The sequence below is a fragment of the Bombina bombina genome, chromosome 7 (genome assembly GCF_027579735.1).
Source record: "Bombina bombina isolate aBomBom1 chromosome 7, aBomBom1.pri, whole genome shotgun sequence".
NCBI classification, from domain to species: Eukaryota; Metazoa; Chordata; class Amphibia; order Anura; family Bombinatoridae; genus Bombina; species Bombina bombina.
Window position 1 is genome coordinate 295,711,832 of NC_069505.1, and position 26,757 is coordinate 295,738,588.

General features: G+C 37.4%; 1 protein-coding gene across 6 annotated transcripts in view; it reads left to right on the forward strand.

Moving 5' to 3' along the window:
- Positions 1 to 26,757, forward strand: part of SLMAP (sarcolemma associated protein) — a 494,984-nt gene that overhangs the window by 314,671 nt on the left and 153,556 nt on the right. For 3 of the 6 annotated variants that reach the window (XM_053720860.1, XM_053720859.1, XM_053720862.1), the window contains exons 7-11: positions 2,169 to 2,240; positions 5,076 to 5,216; positions 16,182 to 16,319; positions 18,583 to 18,751; positions 18,835 to 18,885. In XM_053720860.1, the coding sequence (XP_053576835.1) occupies positions 2,169 to 2,240; positions 5,076 to 5,216; positions 16,182 to 16,319; positions 18,583 to 18,751; positions 18,835 to 18,885 (571 nt within the window). The remainder of the gene's footprint in view (positions 1 to 2,168; positions 2,241 to 5,075; positions 5,217 to 16,181; positions 16,320 to 18,582; positions 18,752 to 18,834; positions 18,886 to 26,757) is intronic. The other 3 variants (XM_053720865.1, XM_053720861.1, XM_053720863.1) reach the window with 1 other exon arrangement.

The window sequence follows — 26,757 nt, forward strand, 5'->3', positions numbered from 1 at the left end:
AAATTGCATGTTCTGTCTGAGTCATGAAATTTTTATTTTGATATGTCCCTTTAAGACATTAGTCATTAGAGGGCATTTTAATAAGGTTGAGACCTTAATCCAGGCTACAAAGTCTGTGAATAGACATGTCTTTCACCTATTAAGGCGTGGAGAACATAGTTTGCTGGGTGTGCAGCCAGGGGATCTTTTATGATTCCTAGCGTTTTAGAGCTTCTCCAGGAACGTTTGGAAAAAGGTCTGTGTGCCTGTTCTCTTAAAGACAAATGTTGGATTTGCCACTGCTTTAACATAGGAAGATTGCTAAGCTACAAACATTTGTTCAGGTGCTGGTCTGTATTAAAGAAAGTGACTCAGCCAGGTTCTGCTCCTTAGAGTCTGAACTTGTTGGTGGGTGCTTCAAGCCCCTCTTTTTGAAGCCCATGCATATGATGGATCTTCAGCTATCTTGGAAAGTCATGTTCTTATTAGCCATTTTTTAGGTTTGACATATTTCACAGTTTTCAGCTTTGTCTTGTGAGCAGTCTTTCCTTAATTTTGATCAGGATAGGTCAGTTTTGGGGACAAGTTTTGTTTTCTTTTCTACGGTAGTTTCTTCAGATTCTATTACTTTATTTTTGTTCTCTCCTTGTGTCTAGCTCGTAAAAATTCTAATCGGCACCTTCTGCACAACTGTATGGATGTGGTCCATACTTTGACATTTTATGTTGAATCGACTGAGACTTGACGACTTTTTTTCTGCCTTCGTTGTTGACTTTTTCTGGTCTTCAAATGTCAAAAACTGCTGGTGTTACTTTAGAAATTAGGCTGATCTTTTAGTGGGGAAGTTTCCTCTGGAGTGTATTACTGCTTATTCTACACAGCAGTGACTACTTTTTGGGGCTTTTAACAGATTTACTATTTGGTTGTTTTTTTTGCATACATTTTCTAAATTCCATCATTTTGATGTTTGATGCCAGAAGCCGCCTCAACATAAAAGTAATGCACACTTTAGGCCTGATCAGTAACAGTGTACCTGCTTACATTTGTCCAACCCGGTCTCATAGTGGTCTTGTGGACCTCACTAATTGGGTATTAGATCCTGTATGTTATTATCTTGTGGACATTTACCATCCTTTGAAAGAAGACAACATGTTTGCTTACCTCATAAATTAATTTCTCAGTAGAGAATCTACAAGCCCTGTCTTAATTGTTGTGCATTTAATTTTGCCGAGTTTTTCTTCTGTAGTTGGCCATATGCATAACTGTAAGGTTGGGGGAGTATTGGGGCTATGGGATATAGCAAAGCTGTAGAACATAGCTGTGTTTTTTCATCTCTTAGTGGATAGGGAAAGTATATTGTGTGACATAAATTTTTTTTGTATTTTTCTTGACAATTTTTGTAGAATACGCTAAAGATAAAATAATGTCAGATAGGATTAGATGTATTTGTTCCAAATGTCGCTGCAGAAAACACTGAACAAGTTATCACGGACATCTAGTTAAGCCATCATTAAAGGGACATAATACTCGTATGCTAAATCACTTGAAACTGATGCAGTATAACTGTAAAAAGCTGACGGGAAAATATCCCCTGATCATCCCTATGTAAAAAAGGAAGATATTTTACCTCACAATCTCCTCAGCTCAGCAGAGTAAGTTCTGTGTAAAAAGTTATACTCAGCTGTTCCCAGCTGCAGGTAAAACAATAATAAAAAAAAATGAAGAAATGAACAGCAGCCAATCAGCATCAGCAGTGCTGAGGTCATGAACTCTTTTACTGTGATCTCATGAGATTTCACTTAACTCTCATGAGATTTCATAGTAAGCTGAATAGGGAAATAATATGAGAGTGCACAAGGGTCATCCCCTAAGCTGTCCTAGGACAGACACACTAAAATGCTGCTTAGAAATCCTTTACAAAGGGAGGTGGCTACTGAGGAACTTTTGAAGTAAAATATCTTTCTTTTTTACATAGAGATGTTCAGGAGATATTTTCTAGTCAGCTTTTTACAGCTATACTGCATCACTTTCAAGTGTTTAAACATTTGGGTATTATGGCCCTTTAAGACCTTTAATATTTATTTTCTTATTACTGATTTAGGGGCACATATATAGCATCTACATTGTTGTACAAAAAAACAAATACAAAGCAAACATGGCATTTATGCATTTATTTTTTATTTAAACAGGCTCTAATAGATGAAGATCGACTGTTATCACGCTTAGAGGTAATGGGGAACCAGTTGCAAGCTTATTCAAAAGTAAGTACTTGATTTATTTAAACGACTTGCAGCACATTTACTGTAGTGGCATGAAACTCAATAAAACTTTCATTGCATGCATATGCTCTTCATATAGTAATTCTCATAAAATGAATGGCTAATGGAGGGCTTGACAAACCGAGGAGCCCGGTAGCCACTGGCTCCTAGAATTTAATTTTACCCTGACTTCTAACATTTTGAGTTATTTTCTATATTTCTACAATACATACACTATTGACTGGCTCCTAAATATTCCTACTGGCTCCTAAATGTTAAACAAATTTGTCTACCCCTGGATTAATGTTTCATTATATATGTTTAACTATGTGTCTTTGCTGTTCCTTAAAGGGGCATGAAATTTCAAATTTATTTTCATGATTTAGACATAGCATACATCTTTAAACAACATTCCAATTTACTACAATTTTCATATTTGCTTTATTCTCTTGATATCCTTTGTTATATGAGCAACAATGCACTACTGGAAGCTAGCTGAACACATCTAGTAAGCCAATGGCAACAGGCATATATGTGCAGCCACCAATCAGCATCTATTTCCCAGTATTGTATTGCTGCTCCGGAGACTACCTAGGTATGCTTTGAAAGAAAAGTTTGGGGTTTAATGTCACTTTAAAGTTGGGCACCAAATCTACTCCTGTTCCATTCCTGAGCAGGACATAGACAATTATTTGCAACTACCTGAGTATGCTACTCCTGATAGGCTCACTAACTGTCCTGCTTATGAGTGTGATAATTTGTTTAAAAAGTCAAAAGGAAACCAGTGTGTGTGTGTGTGTGTGTGTCTCTATATATATATATATATATATATATATATATATATATATATATACATACATACAAACAATAAAAAAGTTCTGGTTTACTTCTGTCAAATTTGCTTTGTTCTCAGTATCTTTTGTTGAAGGAGTGAACGTAGGTAGGCTCAAAACCATGTACGTCTTTAGCATTCTGTGGCAGTAGTGTTTACAACAATGTATAACATTGCTACAAACATTAAATCAATATGTAAATTAGTATTCACTACAGTGGTGGATATTTAAATTACTGGTATATAAAGTGGGGGTAAAAAAAAAAAAAAACTTTAAATATACTCAATACTGTGCACCAACAGGGGAATAAGCATTACCTCTGACCCCCAAGGCAGAACATACAGTGATCTGAGATGTCATCGCAGAAAATGCAGCATGTCTGCAGAAAGAACAAGACACATGCAGGAACTCTTAGCACTTGAACTTTGTAGTACTGCTCCACATTAGACAGTTCTCTTCAAATAGAGGTGTGCTCTGGCTGAACTGTGTAAGTTTTATAGGCCATAGTGCATCCAGAGCAAAGTGCTTTTTGAAGTGAGCAGTCAAATATGCAGTAGCGCTGCAAAGCAGCAGCACATTGCTTGTTGACTGGCTCTAAGATTTTTTCAAACCTGCCCCTTAGCCTTTCCTAGTCTGCAATGCTGTTTATTTTGCATGTAAGACGTTAGTATAAACATTGCATCTTTTGTATTACTACATTTCTATGTTAGACCAAGAGAAAAGGAAACAGATTAATTCTAGACACATTTTAAACTGTATTTTTTGTATGCAGCTAATTTGCAATGCAATAATATTATAAAAATTAAAAATTGCTTTATTCTTCAGTTAACCAACACATTGCAGTTGAACTGGTGCCTTAGTGTAACTGTCTAATTTAAAATTGAATTTTATTTAAAAATGACCTGCAGAAAAATCTTCATAAAAAAAATCTAATCGCAGAAAGTGAATAAAAGTTCTGCCTCTGGGCCTCTGACAAGTGTGTTGGATCTACGGGTTTATCCACGTCATAATGAGGAGGGGCGGATCTGAGCAGTGCTACACATTACACTGGATGACGCTTGCAGAACGCTTGTTACTAGCTTACAATGCGTATGCAGTTAGGTGTACAGAGTTCTGATGACCCTGGAGTGCTTTTTATCTAAGTTGATGGGAGACATAAAGTGTAAACCCCCGCATATCTGGGCATTCTTCATTATTGAGCTATAGTAACTTTCTTAAAGATAAATTCTACTTGATTTTTTTTTATTGTTTAAAAAGAATGATAATACCTTTACTACCCATTCCCCAGCATTGCACAACCAACATTGTTAAATTAATATACTTTAAAACCTTGAAATCTCTGCCTGTTTCTAAGTCCCAACCGGCTGCCTCTTATCTCAGTGCATTTTGGCAGTTTTTGACAGTAAGTAGTAAGACGGAGCTAGTTCATGTGTGCCATGTAGATACCATTGTGCTCACTCCCGTGGAGTTACTTATGAATCAGCACCGATTGGCTAAAGTGCAAGTCTGTCAACTGAGATAAGGGGCAGTCTGCACAGGCTTAGATATAAGGTAATCACAGAGGTAAAAAGTATATTAATATAACTGTGTTGGTTATGCAAAACTGGGGAATGGGTAATAAAGGGATTATCTTTTTAAACTACAACAATTTTCAAGTAGACTGTCCCTCCTTATACGGTTGCTTGTAACATCTTTGACTCATATTGGAAACAGTATAACACTATGGGACTTTTTTGTCTTATTATTCAAGGTTTCCCTAATATACATCAAAGAGGACAATATTTTATATATTATTCTTCAGTACAACTACAAATTCCCTTGTTGGTGCACAGTGTTGAGTATATTTATTATTGTTTGATTCTTTTCATTGTTACAAACATTCTTGCAAACACTACTGTCCTAGAATGCTATGACATTGGACTTTTCTTTTTTCTACTGAGATTTCATGTAAATTTTTAATTTATAATATGTGATGCCTGATTTTCATTTATTTTTTATTTTTTAGAATCAAACAGATGACGGCATTCGGAAAGAATTGATAGCTTTGCAAGAAGACAAACACAATTATGAAACAACAGCCAAAGAGTCCCTGAGGCGGGTCCTTCAGGAGAAAATCGAGGTGGTGCGGAAGCTGTCAGAAGTAGAGGTATAAATTGTTTTATCGATAACACTGCTCAACAATGAAAATGTTTCTGACTTGAAAATACTTTATTCTAATTTGATTTCAGCGTGCAACATTTAAATCTCTGTTAGCTCTCGGCTGCGAGATATAGTCTATTTATGATGATGTAGGGTGTGGGTATATAGTAAAGGGCGTGGCTCTCCTAGTGGCCAGTAAGGAACCTGCAAACCTGAGTACAGGACTGATAAGTCACTGTTGGCCTTGTTTTGTTTGTTGTTTGTGTATAGCTTTCATGAAGTGAAGTTTGGAGTGTTCCTTTCAATGTTTTTAGTTTTGTGGTTATGCTTTACGTTAAAAGCCAGGATGCCATGTAAATGTGTTGATGAAGAACTTTCTAAAGGAGATGAACAAAGGTGGATAAGCTTTCAAGTACCTGAGAGGAGAATTTCCACTGCTAAGTGAGGCTAAATTAAAGGAAGGAATCCTTGTTGGTCAACAAATTTGTGAACTTATTTCGGATGATAACTAGGCGTGAGTCCTCAAGGGTAATGAGAAAGCGGCTTCGGAAGCTTTTAAAGGTGTTGTGCACGGCTTCTTTGGTAACCGAAGGGCTGGAAACTATGTTGAGCTTTGGAACAATCTTTTAGAAAAGTATCATCATTTAGGCTGCAAGAAACATGTCACTCAAATCTACTTTCTCGACTTGTCTGGACTTTCTCCTTAAAAACTGCGGTGCAATAAGCGATGAGCACAGTGAGCAGTTCCACCAAACATTTCAGTGATAGAACAAAGATTTCAGGTTAGGTGGAACTCTTCTATGCTTGCTGACTACTGTTGGACAGTGGCAAGCGACAAGCAAAGAAGAAGGTGCTCTTGTTAATAGGCCTCTATTTCAGATAGTACTTTCAATTGCTTTATGTTTTTTTGTTTTGTGTTATTTGCGATTCATTTAATGAAAACAGCTTTCATTTATGTTCTATCACGAAAATATTACTTTTCACTGTGTGACTATATTACTGAAGCGCAAGTAGTTTAGCCCAAAAACTAGAGCTAATAAAAATAAAAAAAATTGAAGTCCTTTTTGTTTTTCTTGACTTAATTAGTAAAGTATGACTATTTTTAGTGAGGAAACGTATTAAAAAATATTTTTTTTGTTGAATAGTGTAATCATCTGATAGATGTGAACACTGATAATCTTTAACCCCTTCATGCAGGGTTCAAGTGTTGAGATCGGGACAAAGTTCTGATGCAAAAACTTTGCTTGAAAAATAAATCACGCGATTGTCGATGCAATTTTGTGATTTCATTGACGGGATCGGATCATGGGGGACTGCCTACGAAGATAGGCATGCCCCCCAAGTTGGATTTCCAATTGAATGAAAGGAGCAGGTAAGAGACGCCAAAAAATATAGGACATTCCATGTCTTAACGGTGATAAAGCGCAACGCTGTTAGGACAGGATGGAACGTTGTAACAGTGGTTGCACCGCTATTTTGCCAAGCGAGACTGCTGGAATCCAGCCAGAACATCTCCAGTGTAAGTAATACGAAACACCATTTTGTCTGGTCTTTTCCTTTTGGTCATTTGGAATTTCTTTGTATTCCAGCGTCTCCTGGCATTCCTGTTATCTATATCGTCTGTATCACCTGGGACTCTGATTGCGATATTGCTCTTCTCTCTGTCCACACCTCAGGATAATTTGTGGATACGTTCCTTGGGATACTACACCTTTCAGTGTTAAACGTTTGTGCAGTTCGTGTGGCAAACTATATGTGATTAACTACTGTTTTTGCAACAAATGTATTTGATACATATGAATACTGTATGAATTAGTTTTAAATTTGTTTTTACTTTTCATGTTATATTAAATTCATTTTAAATTGATACTATATTGCCGTTTGGTGTAATTGATTTAGCTACCTTGTGTACCTTCACACAAGGTAGCTAGGTGTACCTTCTCTCTGATTAGAGAGTATTTGCATGTATTGGCTATTCTAATTAGTTTGGGGAATCTCCTTTTTACTTGTTTTCTGGTGACCTTTTTACAGTGCAATTGTCACCTCCTTTGGTGTTTTTGATTGTTTCACCTCAAAGGCAAAATAAAGGAGCATCTTTATTCACATGTGTAAGAGCCACACAAAACTCTCGTCAGTATTCTCCACAATTCTTGTTTAATGGGCACACCACACAGCTAATTGTACTGACAACTCAGCTACAAAATAAGCCGGTATTAAACTGAGCAATGCAAAAAAAAATAAAAAATTCAGTGCTTGTTGTGCAACTTATATTAAAATTAACTTGTTAGATTATTCAATTAATTTGTGCTTTGGATAGCTTAAGTAACATTTATAAATAACAGGCTATTTCATAATTCCACATAACCTGTATAAAATCACAATCGGACTTCTGGACTTATTCAGGTGCGATTTATTAAGTACATTTCAAAAGGTCACTCATGGTGTATAAAGAGCCAAGTATGCAACTCTGCTTTAAGAAACAATCTGCTAAACAAAGCTAAGATCTCCAATAAGAAGGTATGAAAAACAATCGTAGTAAAGAATACCGATTACAAATCTGGTATTAATTTGAAAACTATATGTTCCATACTGAGGTATGTAGACCTCCAACTGTCCCTATTTTATAGGGGCAGTTCTGATTCTGAGCCTCTGTCTTGCTCTCCCTTTGAGACAGCCATATATGCCTATTCGCAGAATTTCCCTTAGCCTCCACCCTCTCACACCAATAATTCTGCTCATTAACTCCTTTCTGCCGTTACTCATTTTTTACATTGGAACAAAGTTCAGATATAAACAAATAAGTAAAAAAATTTAAATCACGTGATCGTATATGTGATCCCGTGATTTCAATGATGGGATCGGGTCTTGGGGGAGTGCCTATGACGCTAGGCACGCCCTTCAGTCCGCTATCCCAGTTAGGAAGCCGTAGCTGCTTCATTATAGGACTTTCCATGCCGTCCTAACGGCTCTAAAGCCCAGCGCGGTTAGATGGTGTTAAAGGGTTAACCAACCAAGATCCCACCCCTCCCAACACTGCTCCACTCACAAAATGGTGATGGGCCTCCATCAACTTCCTGAGTCCGATACCCAGCCACAAATGTTGGGGGGTATGAGTGTGTCTTGTTGATTATTTAGGTTTGATGTTCCTATAATTGGCCTAACACACAGCTATTGTACACAATAGAGATAAAGAAAATATGAAATATTAATTTAAGAAAAACAGAATACACCTACAAGGTGAAGCCACATAGGGCAAGATTTATCAAGCGCAAAGAGAATTCCCATGGGTAATTCTCCTATGGGTTTTCATTGACTTGATGATCAATGAGGCCACCTAAGGCTCGATTTGCCCCTGTCCGCCTGGCTTCTCCTGTGGCGGGCAGCACAGCCAATTACGCGTGGCCCAAGATTGAAATTCTACACCCAAGAGTCTGACTGCTGCTTGATAAATCCTGACTGCAGGTTCACTTGTGCGAACCGGCCCTCAAAGGGGCGAGAAGAGCTTTATAAATTGAGCACCTAGAGGCCATCTAGAAACTACTAACAACTATTCTGTGATTATTGTGTATCAAGTACTAAGTGCTCTACAAATAATGGACTAACCCTTAATCAAATATTTGTGGGAAATTTTGCTTGATATCTAAAAAAAATATGTGCATTCGAAAACAACCTATGATGTGTAAATAATTTGATCTAAAAAACAGCTGTATATAAAGGATGTTAAGCCCCAGAGTATAAATTCCAATGATTATTTAGTAACTCCTAATTGTTATATATAATCCAGTAAAACAGTCTCCTGTATCAGGAGCAAATTTAAAAAAACAAACAAAAAAAAACCTGTGATTAAAATACTATATGCACAGTCATTGTGGTCTATGATAGCTTCTACCTCCTGTTGTTATTCATGTAAGTGAATATTACTCTAATTGAAAAACTTCCAATCAACTTCAGTGTGAATCCTAATTCATCAATATTCCTTTTTCAGTGACACTTAGAATATGGCAGATTCACTCCTGTATTCTGCCGAGTTATAAATGCGCTGAAATTATTATAAACAAAAGCGCATCTCCGATTCAAGAAAGCGTATTACAAATAAATTGTAAAATGTAATATACAGCACTTAAACAAATGTTGAAAGCATATAATAATCTGTCCCTTTAAATCCCCAATACCAGGTCATTACTGTGGCTTCTTGGCGTGTTGTGCTCCTTTCGGTCAGCCATTGATTTATTGTTCTGGGACAACCCCTTTAAACAAAACAAAAAAACTTCTTAAATGTTGTTTATCTTACGGCCAATTAGCAACAGATAAAAAATAAATAAAAATTTAAAAAAAGCCGGTGGACACATCAACCAATAACTGTACAGCATATAGGCTAGTCAAGGTTTTGTACGGAATCCAGTATGATAGGTATATAGGAGTGCCAATAGGCTAAGGTATACAACAGGTTAAAGTTTAATTCAACACTACTGAGTTTACAGGTGTGTATCAAGATTAACAAAAATTGTTGATTCAAGCTAGTCAATCTGAGAGAAACTGAATAAATTCAAATAATCTCAATTTAATCCACATACAGAAAAGTCATTATAAAACCAGTGCTAAAAAGTAAAAAAATGTATATAAGAGAACGATAAAACAAATCAATTGATAAGATCGGCAATAAAGATCCAATTATGGATCTTGGGATTGGATAATTACCCTAAATTTGATGTAAATACCAATGATGTCAATACGAAAGAAGATATTAAATTATGGAGGATGGGTATATCAAGTGATATCTCACTAAGCAGTATACAAATAAAAACTATCTCACAGAGACATATGTCTCACTTGAAAAAGTACAAATTAAAAATTGGGAAAAAAAGAAAAGAAAAAATGGATCAAATACCGGTATGATCAAAAATGTGACAATAATTACCTGGGGTATTCAGATTGACTTTTTTCTAAGTGTGGGCTGTATTAGGCTCGCGAGAGCGTAAATTGCTATAATTTATTGCGTCATTCTTGGCGCAATACTTTTTTGGCGCGAAAATTACGTCTGTTGATGCAAATTCGTCATTTCCGGCGTCTTAGTTGGCGCCGAACGTTTCACGAGGTTGCGTCATCTATGACACTTGTGTTTAGTTCCCGACGTTTTTGGCGCCAAAAAACATTTTTTCTATTTGTTGGGCGTCATACTTGGCGCCAAATATTTTCATTATTTAAAACCCCATTCCTTTTGCCTCTGGTCTTTTTTTCATTGTCAGAGGCCTATGCTTTTGCATTTTTTTCGCATTCCTGAAACTGTCTTATAAGGAAATTGGTAATTTTGCTTTATATGTTATTTTTTCTCTTACATTTTGCAAGATGTCTCAATCTGATCCTGTCTCAGAATCTGCTACTGGAATTCTGCTGCCTGATGTTGGTTCTACCAAAGCTAAGTGCATTTGTTGTAAACTTGTGGTAACTGTTCCTCAAGCTGTGGTTTGTAATAGTTGTCATGATAAACTTTTACATGCCGATAATGTTTCCATCAGTAGTAGTTCATTACCTGTTGCTGGTCCATCAACATCTAATGTTCAGGATATTCCTGTAAATTTAAGAGAATTTGTTTCTGATTCCATTCAGAAGGCTTTGTCTGCCATTCCGCCTTCTAATAAATGTAAGAGGTCTTTTAAAACTTCTCATAGAGATGATGAAATTTCAAATGACCAACAACATACTGATTTATCTATCTCTGATGAGGATCTGTCTGATTCAGAGGATCCTGCTTCAGATATTGACACTGACAAATCCTTTTATTTAAAATTGAGTATATTCGTTCTTTATTAAAGGAAGTGTTGATTGCATTAGATATGGAGGAGACTAGTCCTCTTGATACTAAAACTAGTAAACGTTTAAATTCGGTTTATAAACCTCATATAGTTATTCCAGAGGTTTTTCCAGTTCCTGATGCTATTTCAGATATGATTTCTAATGAATGGGATAGACTGGGTACTTCTTTTGCTCCTTCAAGGTTTAAAAAATTGTATCCTTTGCCTACTGATAGATTAGAGTTTTGGGAAAAGATCCCCAAAGTTGATGGGGCCATCTCTACTCTTGCCAATCGTACTAATATTCCTACGGAAGATAGTACTTCTTTTAAAGATCCTTTAGATAGGAAGCTTGCATCTTTTCTAAGGTAAGCTTATTTATGTTCAGGTCATCTTCTTAGGCCTGCTATTTATTTGGCTGATGTTGCAGCTGCTTCAACTTTTTGGTTGGAAACTTTAGCGCAACAATTATCAGATCATAATGTGTATAGCATTGTTAAGTTAATTCAACATGCTAATAATTTATAGCGCTGCTGAATCTGTTGGCGCTCTACAAATAACCGATAATAATAATTTCATTTGTGATGCCATTTTTTATATCATCAGAATTGATGTTAGATATATGTCTTTAGCTATTTTAACTAGAAGAGCTTTATGGCTTAAATCTTGTAATGCTGATATGACTTCTAAATCGACTTTGCTATCTCTTTCTTTCCAAGGTAATAAATTATTTGGTTCTCAGTTAGATTCTGTAATTTCAACTGTCACTGGGGGGAAGGGAGCTTTTTTGCCTCAGGATAAAAAATTCTAAGGGTAAATTTAAAGCTTCTAACCGTTTTCGTTCCTTTCGACAAAATAAGGAACAGAAACCTAATCCTTCCCCTAAGGAATCTGTTTTCAATTGGAAGCCTTCCTCAATCTGGAATAAATCCAAGCCATTTAAGAGATCTAAACCAGCCCCCAAGTCCGCATGAAGGTGCGGCCCTTATTCCAGCGCAGCTGGTAGGGGGCAGATTAAAATTTTTCTAAGATGTTTGGATGAATTCAGTCCAAAATCTTTAGATTCAGAACATTGTCTCTCAGGGGTACAGAATAGGTTTCAGAGTAAGGCCACCTGTGAGAAGTTTCTTTCTCTCACGCATTCCAGTGAAAGCACAGGCTTTCCTGAAGTGTGTTTCAGACCTGGAGTTATCTGGGGTAATCATGCCGGTTCCTTTTCAGGAACAGGGTCTGAGGTTTTATTCAAATCTGTTCATTGTCCCAAAGAAAGAAAATTCATTCAGACCAGTTCTGGATCTAAAAGTCTTGAATCATTTTGTAAGAGTACCAACATTCAAAATGGTGACTCTAAGGACTATTCTGCCTTTTGTTCAGCAAGGGCATTATATGTCCACAATAGACTTACAGGATGCATATCTTCATATTCCGATTCATCCAGATCACTATCAGTTCCTGAGATTCTCTTTTCTAGACAAGCATTACCAATTTGTTGCTCTTCCTTTTTGCCTATAGACAGCTCCAAATATCTTTTCAAAGGTTCTCGGTGCCCTACTCTCAGTAATCAGAGAGCGGAGTATTGCGGTGTTTCCTTATTTGGACGATATCTTGGTACTTGCTCAGTCTTTACGTTCTGCAGAATCTCACACGAATCAACTAGTGTTGTTTCTTCAAGAACATGGTTGGAAGGATCAATTTACCAAAAAGTTATTTGATTGCTTGACAAGGGTAACCGTTTTAGGTTTCCAGATAGATTCAGTATCCATGACTCTGTCTCTAATAGACAAGAGACGTTTGAAATTGGTTGCAGCCTGTCGGAACCTTCAGTTTCAGTCATTCCCTTCAGTAGCTATGTGCATGGAGGTTTAGGTCTCATTACTGCAGCATCGGACGCGATCTCCTTTGCTCGTTTTCACATGAGACCTCTTCAACTTTGTATGCTGAACCAATGGTGCAGGGATTATACAAGGATATCACAATTAATATCCTTAAATCCCAATGTTCGACTATCTCTGACTTGGTGGTTAGATCACCATCGTATAGTTCAAGGGGCCTCTTTTGTTCGTCCCATTTGGACCGTGATCACAACAGATGTAAGTTTTTCAGGTTGGGGAGCTGTCTGGGGATCTCTTACAGCACAAGAGGTTTGGAAATCTCAAGAGGCAAGATTACCAATCAATATTTTGGAACTCTGTGCGATTTTCAGAGCTCTTCAGTTTTGGCCCCTATTGAAGAGAGCCGTTTATTTGCTTTCAGACAGACAATGTCACGACTGTGGCGTATGTCAATCATCAGGGTGGGACTCGCAGTCCTCAGGCTATGAAAGAAGTATCCCGGTTACTTGTTTGGGCAGAATCCAGCTCCTGTCTAATTTCTGTGGTTCATATCCCAGGTATAGACAATTGGAATGCGGATTATCTCAGTCATCAAACTTTACATCCGGGAGAGTGGTCTCTTCACCCAGATGTGTTTTTTCAAATTGTTTAGATGTGGGGGCTTCCAGAAATAGATCTTATGGCATCTCATCTAAACAAGAAACTTCCCAGGTACCTGTCCAGGTCCAGGGATCCTCAGGTGGAAGCGGTGGATGCGTTGACACTTCCTTGGAGTTATCAACCTACCTATATTTTTCCGCCTCTAGTTCTTCTTCCATGAGTGATTTCCAAAATCATCATGGAGCTATCGTTTGTGCTGCTGGTAGCTCCAGCATGGCCTCACAGGTTTTGGTATGCGGATCTTGTTCGGATGTCCAGTTGCCAACCTTGGCCACTTCCATTAAGGCCAGACCTTCTATGTCAAGGTCCATTTTTCCATCAGGATCTCAAATCATTAAGTTTGAAGGTATGGAAATTGAACGCTTAGTGCTTAGTCATAGAGGTTTCTCTGACTCAGTGATTAATACTATGTTGCAGGCTCGTAAATCTGTTTCTAGAAGGATTTATTATCGAGTTTGGAAGACTTACATTTCATGGTGTTCTTCTCATAAATTCTCTTGGCATTCTTTTATAATTCCTAGAATTTTACAGTTTCTTCAGGATGGTTTGGATAAGGGTTTGTCTGCAAGTTCCTTGAAAGGACCAATCTCTGCTCTTTCTGTTTTATTTCCAGAAAAATTGCTAAACTCCCTGATATTCATTGTTTTGTTCAGGCTTTGGTTCGTATCAAGCCTGTCATTAAATCAATCTCTCCTCCTTGGAGTCTTAATTTGGTTTTGAAGGCTTTACAGGCTCCTCCGTTTGAGCCTATGCATTCTTTGGACATTAAATTGCTTTCTTGGAAAGTGTTGTTCCTTTTGGCCATCTCTTCTGCCAGAAGAGTTTCTGAATTATCTGCTCTTTCTTGTGAGTCTCCTTTTCTGATTTTTCATCAGGATAAGGCAGTTTTGCGGACTTCATTTAAATTCTTACCTAAAGTTGTGAATTCCAACAATATTAGTAGAGAAATTGTTGTCCCTTCTTTGTGTCCTAATCCTAAGAATTCTTTGGAAAGATCTTTACATTCTTTGGATGTGGTGAGAGCTTTGAAATATTATGTTGAAGCTACTAAAGTTTTTAGGAAGACTTCTAGTCTATTTGTTATCTTTTCTGGTTCTAGGAAAGGTCAGAAGGCTTCTGCCATTTCTATGGCATCTTGGTTAAAGCTTTTGATTCATCACGCTTATTTGGAGTCTGGTAAATCCCCGCCTCAGAGGATTACAGCTCATTCTACTAGGTCAGTTTCCACTTTGTGGGCTTTTAAGAATGAAGCTTCAGTTGATCAGATTTGCAAAGCAGCAACTTGGTCTTCTTTGCATACATTTACTAAATTCTACCATTTTGATGTTTTTTCTTCTTCAGAAGCAATTTTTGGTAGAAAAGTTCTTCAGGCAGCTGTTTCAGTTTGATTCGTCTGCTTATGTTTTCAGTTTTTTTTCTTTTCCATTTTAAGATTAAAACTTATGATTTGGGTTGTGGATTCATTTTTTTCAGCAGAATTGGCTGTCTTTATTCTTTATCCCTCCCTCTCTAGTAACTCTTGCGTGGAGTTCCATATCTTGGGTATTTGCTATCCCATACGTCACTAGCTCATGGACTCTTGCTAATTACATATTGGCAAGAGTCCATGAAGCCCACCCTTTTTATGGTGGTTATGATTTTTTTGTATAAAGCACAATTATTCCAATTCCTTTGTTATGCTTTTTTTGCTCCTTTCTTTATCACCCCACTTCTTGGCTATTCGTTAAACTGAATTGTGGGTGTGGTGAGGGGTGTATTTATAGGCATTTTGAGGTTTGGGAAACTTTGCCCCTCCTGGTAGGATTGTATATCCCATACATCACTAGCTCATGGACTCTTGCCAATATGAAAGAAATGAATTTATCAGGTAAACTTTCACATAAATTATGTTTTTACAGAGCTATATTACAGGAACAGTAGACAAATAATGAAAGTGCATTGCAAATGTTTTTAATTATGCATTATTAAAGGGTCAGTCTACTCCAACATTTTTATTGTTTAAAAAGATAGATAATCCCTTTATTACCCATTCCCCAGTTTTGCATAACCAACACTGTTATATTAATATACTTTTTACCTCTATGATTACCTTGTATCTAAGCCTTTTCTGACAGCCCCCTGATCACATGACTTATTTATTATCTATTGACTTGCATTGTATCCAATTAGCGCAGTGTCTGCCACAACCGACGGGCATTAGCACCGTGTTATTTATATGGCTCACATGAACTATCAGTCCCTTGTTGTGAAAAACAAATAAAAAAAGCATGTGATAAGAGGTTGTCTTTAGTGGCTTAGGAACAGACATACATTTAGAGGTTTAAAGGTTATAAAGTACATTAATATAACAATGTTGGTTGTGCAAAGCTGGGGAATGGATAATAAAGGCATTATCTATCTTTTTAAATAATAACAATTCTGCTGTAGACTGTCCCTTTAAATATTTTATGCCGATTTCAAATTTTGAGTTTAATGTCTCACAAAACCTGTTAATACTGTACAGAAATACTGTTTGTGGACAAAATGTTTTTGGACATTGTAGCTGTAAGTGCCTGGTCTTATTCCTTAAAGTATGTCACAAAGTACATCATATCAATGTGAATGTTTCACCTGTAGAATCCTTTGTTAGAAAAATGAAATGCTATTCTTTAGAATAATGTTTATATATATTTTTTCTTCTAATCTCAGAGAAGTCTTAGCAATACAGAAGATGAATGTACCCATCTTAAAGAACTAAACGAAAGGACTCAAGAAGAATTACGTGAATTGGCCAACAAGTATAACGCAGCTGTAAATGAAATTAAAGATCTCTCTGACAAACTCAAGGTAGGCCTTAAATCTGTATCAGACATTGGCATTAGTCTAGGTATTAATGAGGGAAATTTGTCAATTCTTCGAATAAATTATTTGAATATTAAAGGGACATAAAATATCACGATTCAGATAAAAAATACATTTTTAAAAGTTTTTAATTTACTTCTATTATCAAATTTGCTTTGTTCTTTTGTTGTTCTTTGATGAAGAGATACCTAGATAGGGAGCGTGCACATGCCTGGAGCACAACATGACAGGTAAACGTTCTGCCATCTAGTGCTATTGCCAATATAAACCATTGTTGCAAAACGGCTGCAATATTGTACTGCAGAAACGTGCACGCTCCTCAACGGTTCACTGTTTCCTGCGTGTTGTAAATCTGAGACTTCTCACACATTTTAACATAGATTAAAGGATTTCATCAATGCTTATATCAAGATTATTAGCAAATGGAGCCCAATATGTACTTAGGGATTATAGTTTTAGCTGTTATAGAATCTATCGCCCTACCCAGTATTGTCGACTAAATTTACAGAGCATTTTAAAATTTTTGTTTCTCTGCAATGGTGCAACAAAATAAAAATCTACTTTCATCTCCTAATTCTATCATTCATATACTATTCTACTTGGTAGCTGTCACATATAATTAGAACAAAAAGGTGAATGACAGCATAAAAATATATTTATTTTATCTTATAAAGACAACCAAAATAGCAACGTTTCAGGAGCCAATCCCTTAGTTATGCTACATAGCATGACTAAGGGATTGGCTCCCGAAACGTCGCTATCTTGTTTGTCTTTATAAGAGCATTAAAAAATATTTATTTTATGTCGCTCACCTTTTTGTTCTTATTCACTGTGTTTGGGTTGACGTGCATGTATCCTGAGTGCTGGATTACCTGTATGCTATAAGCCGTCACATATAACCCATCCTCAACTAGGTTTTCCTCCCTCATCATTCCTCACCTGCTGCCCCTTGTTTCATCTACATTGTATTGGCGCCCACTGTCCCCTAGAGATTATATTTACGTTACTCTTTCATACAATCCACAATGCTGCCCCTCCCCCTTTATTTCTATTTTGTCAAATAAATTCTGACCCACTACCCCTTTTTTGTCTTTATAAATTGTTCTCTTCTGCATACAAGATCTGCCCCCCCCCCCCCCCCCCCCAAAAAAGAAAGAAAACTGAAAATCCTATCTCTTCTGATAGGAAGCCCTTTTCCTAAAATATATGGTCGTCATGTTCACAATCCATGTTGTTCCGCTACATTATTTCTTTGTTTACTATTGGCCCTTTTTGAGCAGAGATCTATCTTCTTATCCCTCTGCCTCTTAATTGGATGCAGTTTCTAAAATGTAATGATGTGTAATTTATCTAATGTGCCTTTCTACTGTTCAGCACTTCATAACCTGTTGGTTCTATTGGATGATATTTAAATTGTATATATTTGATAAGTCAACTCATTTTTAATGCATAAGCCCCATTTCTGCTTGGTTATCGCCTGATAAAACAGCAAAAGCAATTAAATTATACATTAAATCTTGCCTGTTTGAGACCAGTTTCATTATAATATCCATTTGAGAGCTAAATACTTTTCCTTAATATTTTCTTCATGGATATGAATATAATATATCAGAGGGGTTTAATAAAAGTTGTACCTGAAGCAAAATGATTATAAATGCGTATGGATTTGTACATATATGGAATGATTGCATTCCTGGCTATAGACACACTGAACAGCAAACTGGTTTAAAAACCTCAACTAAAATAAGGCTGCTATTTCCAGTGTACCATAGTTTCAATTGAATTAATTCTAAGCGTAAATATACATCATATCCTTAGTAACATATATATATATATCTATATATATCTATATCTAGATATATATATATATATATATATATATATATATATATATATTATTTTTTTCGTTAGTCTAGTCAAAAATAAACTTTCATGATTCAGATAGTGCATGTCATTTTAAACAACTTTCCAATCATCAATTTTGCTTGATTCTCTTGGTATTCTTAGTTGAAAGCTAAACCTAGGTAGGCTAATATGCTGATCTCTTAGCCTTTGAAGGCCGTCTCTTATCTGAATGCATTTTGGCAGTTTTTTTTTTACAACTAGAGGGCTGTAGTTCATGTGTGCCATATAGATAACATTGTGCACACGCACGTGGAGTTACCTGGGAGTCAGCACTGATTGGCTAAAATGCAAGTCTGGCAAAATCCTAACCCTACAGAAGCATCATCATACAATCTTTTTGCAGGCAGCGGAAGGACGGCAGGAAGAAATCCAGCAGAAAGGCCTAGCAGAAAAGAAGGAATTACAACAGCGAATTGATGAGATGGAAGAGAAGGAGCAGGAACTTCAAGCCAAAATCGAGGCCTTGCAAGCCGACAATGATTTTACCAACGAACGTCTTTCTGCCTTACAAGGTTAGTATGTCAACGCCTTCTCTTATTTCCTTCTTTCCAATTTTTTTTTGGCCCTTTTTTTATTTTTGGAATTCTGCTTACAGTACGGTTAGAACATCTTCAGGAGAAAACACTTAAGGAACACAGCAGCTTAGGTAAGTTTTTTGTATGTAGACAGTTTCAGAACCTGAAGCAAGAAAAGTCTTTTTCTAAAGCAGTATTTATTTAATTACTAGTGTTAAAGCCCGTGTACATGGGCCGAAATGTCCCCCTCCAAGATCCTTTCCCTAGCCTTTATATCCCCCCTTCCACTCTAGGATCCCACTGTACCACCTCCTACCTCCTTCCACCTCCCTGCCGCTCTTAGCATACATTTTTTCTGTAGTATAGCGGTCCCACCTGTTCCCGCTCCTCCCCCCTCCTCCAGCGATGGGCCGCCCACTTGCCTCCCTCCTAACCTTTCCATGCCACCAAAGCTGCCTGATGCAGAGAGGGACACAGAGTGTTTCTCTGATTCGGTACCTCTGACAGACTAATAGCGCAATCTCTCTACTTTTAGCAAGATTGCGGCAGAAAGAGGCCCAGGGCTTAACGACCAGCGCCGTTGTCTCACGCAGTCTCCACTGAGCATCGACACTGGTCGGTATGGGGTTAAGGCCAGGTATGTTTGTCTTGCGCAGTCTCTACTGTGTTGGACATACATGCTTGGCCTTTTATTAGCTAGGATTTGAGTGTCTTCAGATTCTGTAACTTAGCTAAAATGTGTAGTTAGTTTGATCAGAGCTAAATTGTTACAATAGTCTTAATAGTTTTCCAGTTTTGAGTTTATCTTAAATTCTTGCAGGGTAATGTAGAAATACACATCCTCTGAATATGTTGTATAACCATTTTATTGCTGAACACAAAGCTCTCCTCTAAAGCCAAAGAAAGTGAAATCATGCAGCGTTCAAATTGTTTGATATCACCTTATTCTTTCAAAATGGTTTCTTACAGATTCACAGGTTTTATGGGAAGATATATATTTATATATATATATTTTCTTTCATGTAATTAGCAAGAGTCCATGAGCTAGTGACGTATGGGATATACATTCCTACCAGGAGGGGCAAAGTTTCCCAAACCTCAAAATGCCTACAAATACACCCCTCACCACACCCACAAATCAGTTTTACAAACTTTGCCTCCTATGGAGGTGGTGAAGTAAGTTTGTGCTAGATTCTACGTTGATATGCGCTCCGCAGCAGGTTGGAGCCCGGTTTTCCTCTCAGCGTGCAGTGAATGTCAGAGGGATGTGAGGAGAGTATTGCCTATTTGAATTCAATGATCTCCTTCTACGGGGTCTATTTCATAGGTTCTCTGTTATCGGTCGTAGAGATTCATCTCTTACCTCCCTTTTCAGATCGACGATATACTCTTATATATATATATATATATATATATATATATATATATATATATATATATATATATACCATTACCTCTGCTGATTTTCGTTTCAGTACTGGTTTGGCTTTCTACAACATGTAGATGAGTGTCCTGGGGTAAGTAAGTCTTATTTTCTGTGACACTCTAAGCTATGGTTGGGCACTTTTTTATAAAGTTCTAAATATATGTATTCAAACATTTATTTGCCTTGACTCAGGATGTTCAACATTCCTTATTTTCAGTCAGTCAGTTTCATATTTGGGATAATGCATTTGAATAAAACAATTTTTTTTCTTACCTTAAAATTTGACTTTTCCCTGTGGGCTGTTAGGCTCGCGGGGGCTGAAAATGCTTCATTTTATTGCGTCATTCTTGGCGCGGACTTTTTTGGCGCAAAATTTTTTTTCTGTTTCCGGCGTTATACGTGTCGCCGGAAGTTGCGTCATTTTTGACGTTCTTTTGCGCCAAAAATGTTGGCGTTCCGGATGTGGCGTCATTTTTGGCGCCAAAAGCATTTAGGCGCCAAATAATGTGGGCGTCTTATTTGGCGCTAAAAAAATATGGGCGTCACTTTTGTATCCACATTATTTAAGTCTCATTTTTTATTGCTTCTGGTTGCTAGAAGCTTGTTCACTGGCATTTTTTCCCATTCCTGAAACTGTCATTTAAGGAATTTGATCAATTTTGCTTTATATGTTGTTTTTTCTATTACATATTGCAAGATGTCCCATGTTGAAGCGGAGTCAGAAGATACTTCTGGAAAATCGCTGCCTGGTGCTGGAGCTACCAAAGCTAAGTGTATCTGCTGTAAACTTTTGGTAGCTGTTCCTCCAGCTGTTGTTTGTATTGAATGTCATGACAAACTTGTTAATGCAGATAATATTTCCTTTAGTAAAGTTACATTACCTGTTGCTGTTCCATCAACATCTAATACTCAGTGTTCCTGATAACATAAGAGATTTTGTTTCTAAATCCATTAAGAAGGCTATGTCTGTTATTCCTCCTTCTAGTAAACGTAAAAAGTCTTTTAAAACTTCTCATTTTTCAGATGAATTTTTAAATGAACATCATCATTCTGATTCTGATAATGGCTCTTCTGGTTCAGAGGATTCTGTCTCAGAGGTTGATGCTGATAAATCTTCATATTTATTTAAAATGGAATTTATTCGTTCTTTACTTAAAGAAGTCCTAATTGCATTAGAAATTGAGGATTCTGGTCCTCTTGATACTAAATCTAAACGTTTAGATCAGGTTTTTAAATCTCCTGTAATTATTCCAGAAGTTTTTCCTGTTCCTGGTGCTATTTCTGAAGTAATTTCCAGGGAATGGAATAATTTGGGAAATTCATTTACTCCTTCTAAACGTTTTAAGCAATTATATCCTGTGCCATCTGACAGATTAGAATTTTGGGACAAAATCCCTAAGGTTGATGGGGCTGTCTCTACTCTTGCTAAGCATACTACCATTCCTACGGCAGATGGTACTTCCTTTAAGGATCCTTTAGATAGGAAGATTGAATCCTTTCTAAGAAAAGCTTACTTGTGTTCAGGTAATCTTCTTAGACCTGCTATATCTTTGGCGGATGTTGCTGCAGCTTCAACTTTTTGGCTGGAAGCTTTAGCGCAACAAGTAACAGATCATAATTCTCATAGCATTATTATTCTTCTTCAACATGCTAATAATTTTATTGGTGATGCCATCTTTGATATCATTAGAGTTGATGTCAGGTATATGTCTCTAGCTATTTTAGCTAGAAGAGCTTTATGGCTTAAAACTTGGAATGCTGATATGTCTTCTAAGTCTACTCTGCTTTCCCTTTCTTTCCAGGGTAATAAATTATTTGGTTCTCAGTTGGATTCTATTATCTCAACTGTTACTGGAGGGAAAGGAACTTTTTTTACCACAGGATAAAAAATCTAAAGGTAAATTTAGGTCTAATAATCGTTTTCGTTCCTTTCGTCACAACAAGGAACAAAAGCCTGATCCTTCATCCTCAGGAGCGGTATCAGTTTGGAAACCATCTCCAGTCTGGAATAAATCCAAGCCTTTTAGAAAATCAAAGCCAGCTCCTAAGTCCACATGAAGGTGCGGCCCTCATTCCAGCTCAGCTGGTAGGGGGCAGATTACGTTTTTTCAAAGGAATTTGGATCAATTCCGTTCACAATCTTTGGATTCAGAATATTGTTTCAGAAGGGTACAGAATTGGCTTCAAGATAAGGCCTCCTGCAAAGAGATTTTTTCTTTCCCGTGTCCCAGTAAATCCAGCGAATGGCTCAAGCATTTCTGAAATGTGTTTCAGATCTAGTGTTGGCTGGAGTAATTATGCCAGTTCCAGTTCTGGAACAGGGGCTGGGGTTTTATTCAAATCTCTTCATTGTACCAAAGAAGGAGAATTCCTTCAGACCAGTTCTGGATCTAAAAATATTGAATCGTTATGTAAGGATACCAACATTCAAAATGGTAACTGTAAGGACTATCTTGCCTTTTGTTCAGCAAGGGCATTATATGTCTACAATAGATTTACAGGATGCATATCTGCATATTCCGATTCATCCAGATCACTATCAGTTTCTGAGATTCTCGTTCCTAGACAAGCATTACCAGTTTGTGGCTCTGCCGTTTGGCCTAGCAACAGCTCCAAGAATTTTTACAAATGTTCTCGGTGCCCTTCTGTCTGTAATCAGAGAACAGGGTATTGTGGTATTTCCTTATTTGGACGATATCTTGGTACTTGCTCAGTCTTCACATTTAGCAGAATTGTTTCTTCAAGATCATGGTTGGAGGATCAATTTACTAAAAAGTTCATTGATTCCTCAGACAAGGGTAACCTTTTTGGGTTTCCAGATAGATTCAGTGTCCATGACTCTATCTTTGACAGACAAGAGACGTCTAAAATTGATATCAGCTTGTCGAAACCTTCAGTCACAATCATTCTTTTCGGTAGCCTTATGCATGGAAATTCTAGGTCTTATGACTGCTGCATCGGACGCGATCCCCTTTGCTCGTTTTCACATGCGACCTCTTCAGCTCTGTATGCTGAACCAGTGGTGCAGGGATTACACAAAGATATCTCAATTAATATCTTTAAAACCGATTGTACGACACTCTCTGACGTGGTGGACAGATCACCATCGTTTAGTTCAGAGGGCTTCTTTTGTTCTTCCGACCTGGACTGTAATCTCAACAGATGCAAGTCTTACAGGTTGGGGAGCTGTGTGGGGGTCTCTGACGGCACAAGGGGTTTGGGAATCTCAGGAGGTGAGATTACCGATCAATATTTTGGAACTCCGTGCAATTTTCAGAGCTCTTCAGTTTTGGCATCTTCTGAAGAGAGAATCGTTCATTTGTTTTCAGACAGACAATGTCACATCTGTGGCATACATCAATCATCAAGGAGGGACTCACAGCCCTCTGGCTATGAAAGAAGTATCTCGAATTCTGGTTTGGGCGGAATCCAGCTCCTGTCTAATTTCTGCGGTTCATATCCCAGGTATAGACAATTGGGAAGCGGATTATCTCAGTCGCCAAACGTTGCATCCGGGCGAATGGTCTCTTCACCCAGAGGTATTTCTTCAGATTGTCCAAATGTGGGGACTTCCAGAAATAGATCTGATGGCCTCTCATCTAAACAAGAAACTTCCCAGGTATCTGTCCAGATCCAGGGATCCTCAAGCGGAAGCAGTGGATACATTGTCACTTCCTTGGAAGTATCATCCTGCTTATATCTTTCCGCCTCTAGTTCTTCTTCCAAGAGTATTTCTCCAAGATTCTGAAGGAATGCTCGTTTGTTCTGCTGGTAGCTCCAGCATGGCCTCACAGGTTTTGGTATGCGGATCTTGTCCGGATGGCCTCTTGCCAACCGTGGACTCTTCCGTTAAGACCAGACCTTCTGTCGCAAGGTCCTTTTTTCCATCAGGATCTTAAATCCTTAAATTTAAAGGTATGGAGATTGAACGCTTGATTCTTAGTCAAAGAAGTTTCTCTGACTCTGTGATTAATACTATGTTACAGGCTCGTAAATCTGTATCTAGGGAGATATAGAGTCTGGAAGACTTATATTTCTTGGTGTCTTTCTCATCATTTTTCCTGGCATTCTTTTAGAATTCCGAGAATTTTACAGTTTCTTCAGGATGGTTTGGAGAAAGGTTTGTCTGCAAGTTCCTTGAAAGGACAAATCTCTGCTCTTTCTGTTCTTTTTCACAGAAAGATTGCTAATCTTCCTGATATTCATTGTTTTGTACAAGCTTTGGTTCATATAAAACCTGTCATTAAGTCAATTTCTCCTCCTTGGAGTTTGAATTTGGTTCTGGGGGCTCTTCAAGCTCCTCCGTTTGAACCTATGCATTCATTGGACATTAAATTACTTTCTTGGAAAGTTTTGTTCCTTTTGGCCATCTCTTCTGCCAGAAGAGTTTCTGAATTATCTGCTTTCTTGTGAGTCTCCTTTTCTGATTTTTCATCAGGATAAGGCGGTGTTGCGAACTTCTTTTGAATTTTTACCTAAGGTTGTGAATTCCAACAACATTAGTAGAGAAATTGTGGTTCCTTCATTATGTCCTAATCCTAAGAATTCTAAGGAGAAATCATTGCATTCTTTGGATGTAGTTAGAGCTTTGAAATATTATGTTGAAGCTACTAAGAATTTCCGAAAGACTTCTAGTCTATTTGTTATCTTTTCCGGTTCTAGGAAAGGTCAGAAGGCCTCTGCCATTTCTTTGGCATCTTGGTTGAAATCTTTAATTCATCATGCTTATGTCGAGTCGGGTAAAACTCCGCCTCAAAGGATTACAGCTCATTCTACTAGGTCAGTTTCTACTTCCTGGGCGTTTAGGAATGAATCTTCGGTTGATCAGATTTGCAAAGCAGCAACTTGGTCTTCTTTGCATACTTTTACTAAATTCTACCATTTTGATGCGTTTTCTTCTTCTGAAGCTGTTTTTGGTAGAAAAGTACTTCAGGCAGCTGTTTCAGTTTGAATCTTCTGCTTATGTTTTCAGTTTTTTTCATTATAAAATTTAAACTTTATTTTGGGTGTGGATTATTTTTCAGCGGAATTGGCTGTCTTTATTTTATCCCTCCCTCTCTAGTGACTCTTGCGTGGAAAGATCCACATCTTGGGTAGTCATTATCCCATACGTCACTAGCTCATGGACTCTTGCTAATTACATGAAAGAAAATATAATTTATGCAAGAACTTACCTGATAAATTCATTTCTTTCATATTAGCAAGAGTCCATGAGGCCCACCCTTTTTGTGGTGGTTATGATTTTTTTGTATAAAGCACAATTATTCCAATTCCTTATGCTTTCGCACTTTTTTCTTATCACCCCACTTCTTGGCTATTCGTTAAACTGATTTGTGGGTGTGGTGAGGGGTGTATTTGTAGGCATTTTGAGGTTTGGGAAACTTTGCCCCTCCTGGTAGGAATGTATATCCCATACGTCACTAGCTCATGGACTCTTGCTAATATGAAAGAAATTAATTTATCAGGTAAGTTCTTACATAAATTATGGGGTTTTTTTTAAGTGTTGTGTTTGAGTTCAATGATTTAAAATGAAACTATTACTTTATTTTTAAAAGGACATACTGGAGTAAAAATATTAAATATTAGCACTTTCTCTTGTTAAGTGTGTTCAGTCCACGGGTCATCCATTACTTATGGGATATATTCTCCTTCCCAACAGGAAGTTGCAAGAGGTTCACCCAAGCAGAGCTGCTATATAGCTCCTCCCCTCACATGTCATACCCAGTCATTCTCTTGCAACCCTCAACAAAGAAGGAGGTCGCGAGAGGAGTTGGAGTTTTTTACTTAATTATTCTTCAATCAAAAGTTTGTTATTTTAAATGGCACCGGAGTGTGCTGTTTTTTTTATCTCAGGCAGTATTTGGAAGAAGAATCTGCCTGCATTTTCTATGATGTTAGCAGACGTAACTAAGATCCACTGGCTGTTCTCGACATTTTGAGGAGTGGGGTAACTTCAGAAAATGGGAATAGCATGCAGGGTCCCCCGCAAATGAGGTATGTGCAGTACAATATTTTCTGGGAATGGAATTGACTAAGAAAACACTGCTGTTACCCATATGATGTAAGTACAGCCTTAAATGCAGTAGTAGCGACTGGTATCAGGCTGATAAATGTATGCGCAGTTGAGTTATTTTCTAGGGACTAGAATTTGACTGAGAACATACTGTTAATACTGAAATAATGCATAAGCCTTAACTGCAGTAGAAGCGACTGGTAGCAGGCTTAGTGATAACTTTGCATGACATTGAAAAAGTTTGTTTTTAAAACGTTTACTGGCATGTTATTCGTTTTGTGAGGTACTTTGGTGATAAATCCTTTTGGGCATGATTTTTTTCCATATGGCTAACGTATATCAGGTCTCCCACTGTTGTAATATGAGTGGGAGGGACCTTGTTTTAGCGCCTTGTTGCGCAGTTAAAATTCTAGCACAGTCTTCCTGCTTCTTCCTCCTTGATCCAGGACGTCTCTAGAGAGCTCAGGGGTCTTCAAAATTCGTTTTTGAGGGAGGTAATCAGTCACAGCAGACCTGTGACAGTGTGTTTGACTGTGATAAAAGCGTTAAATCTTAAATTGATTA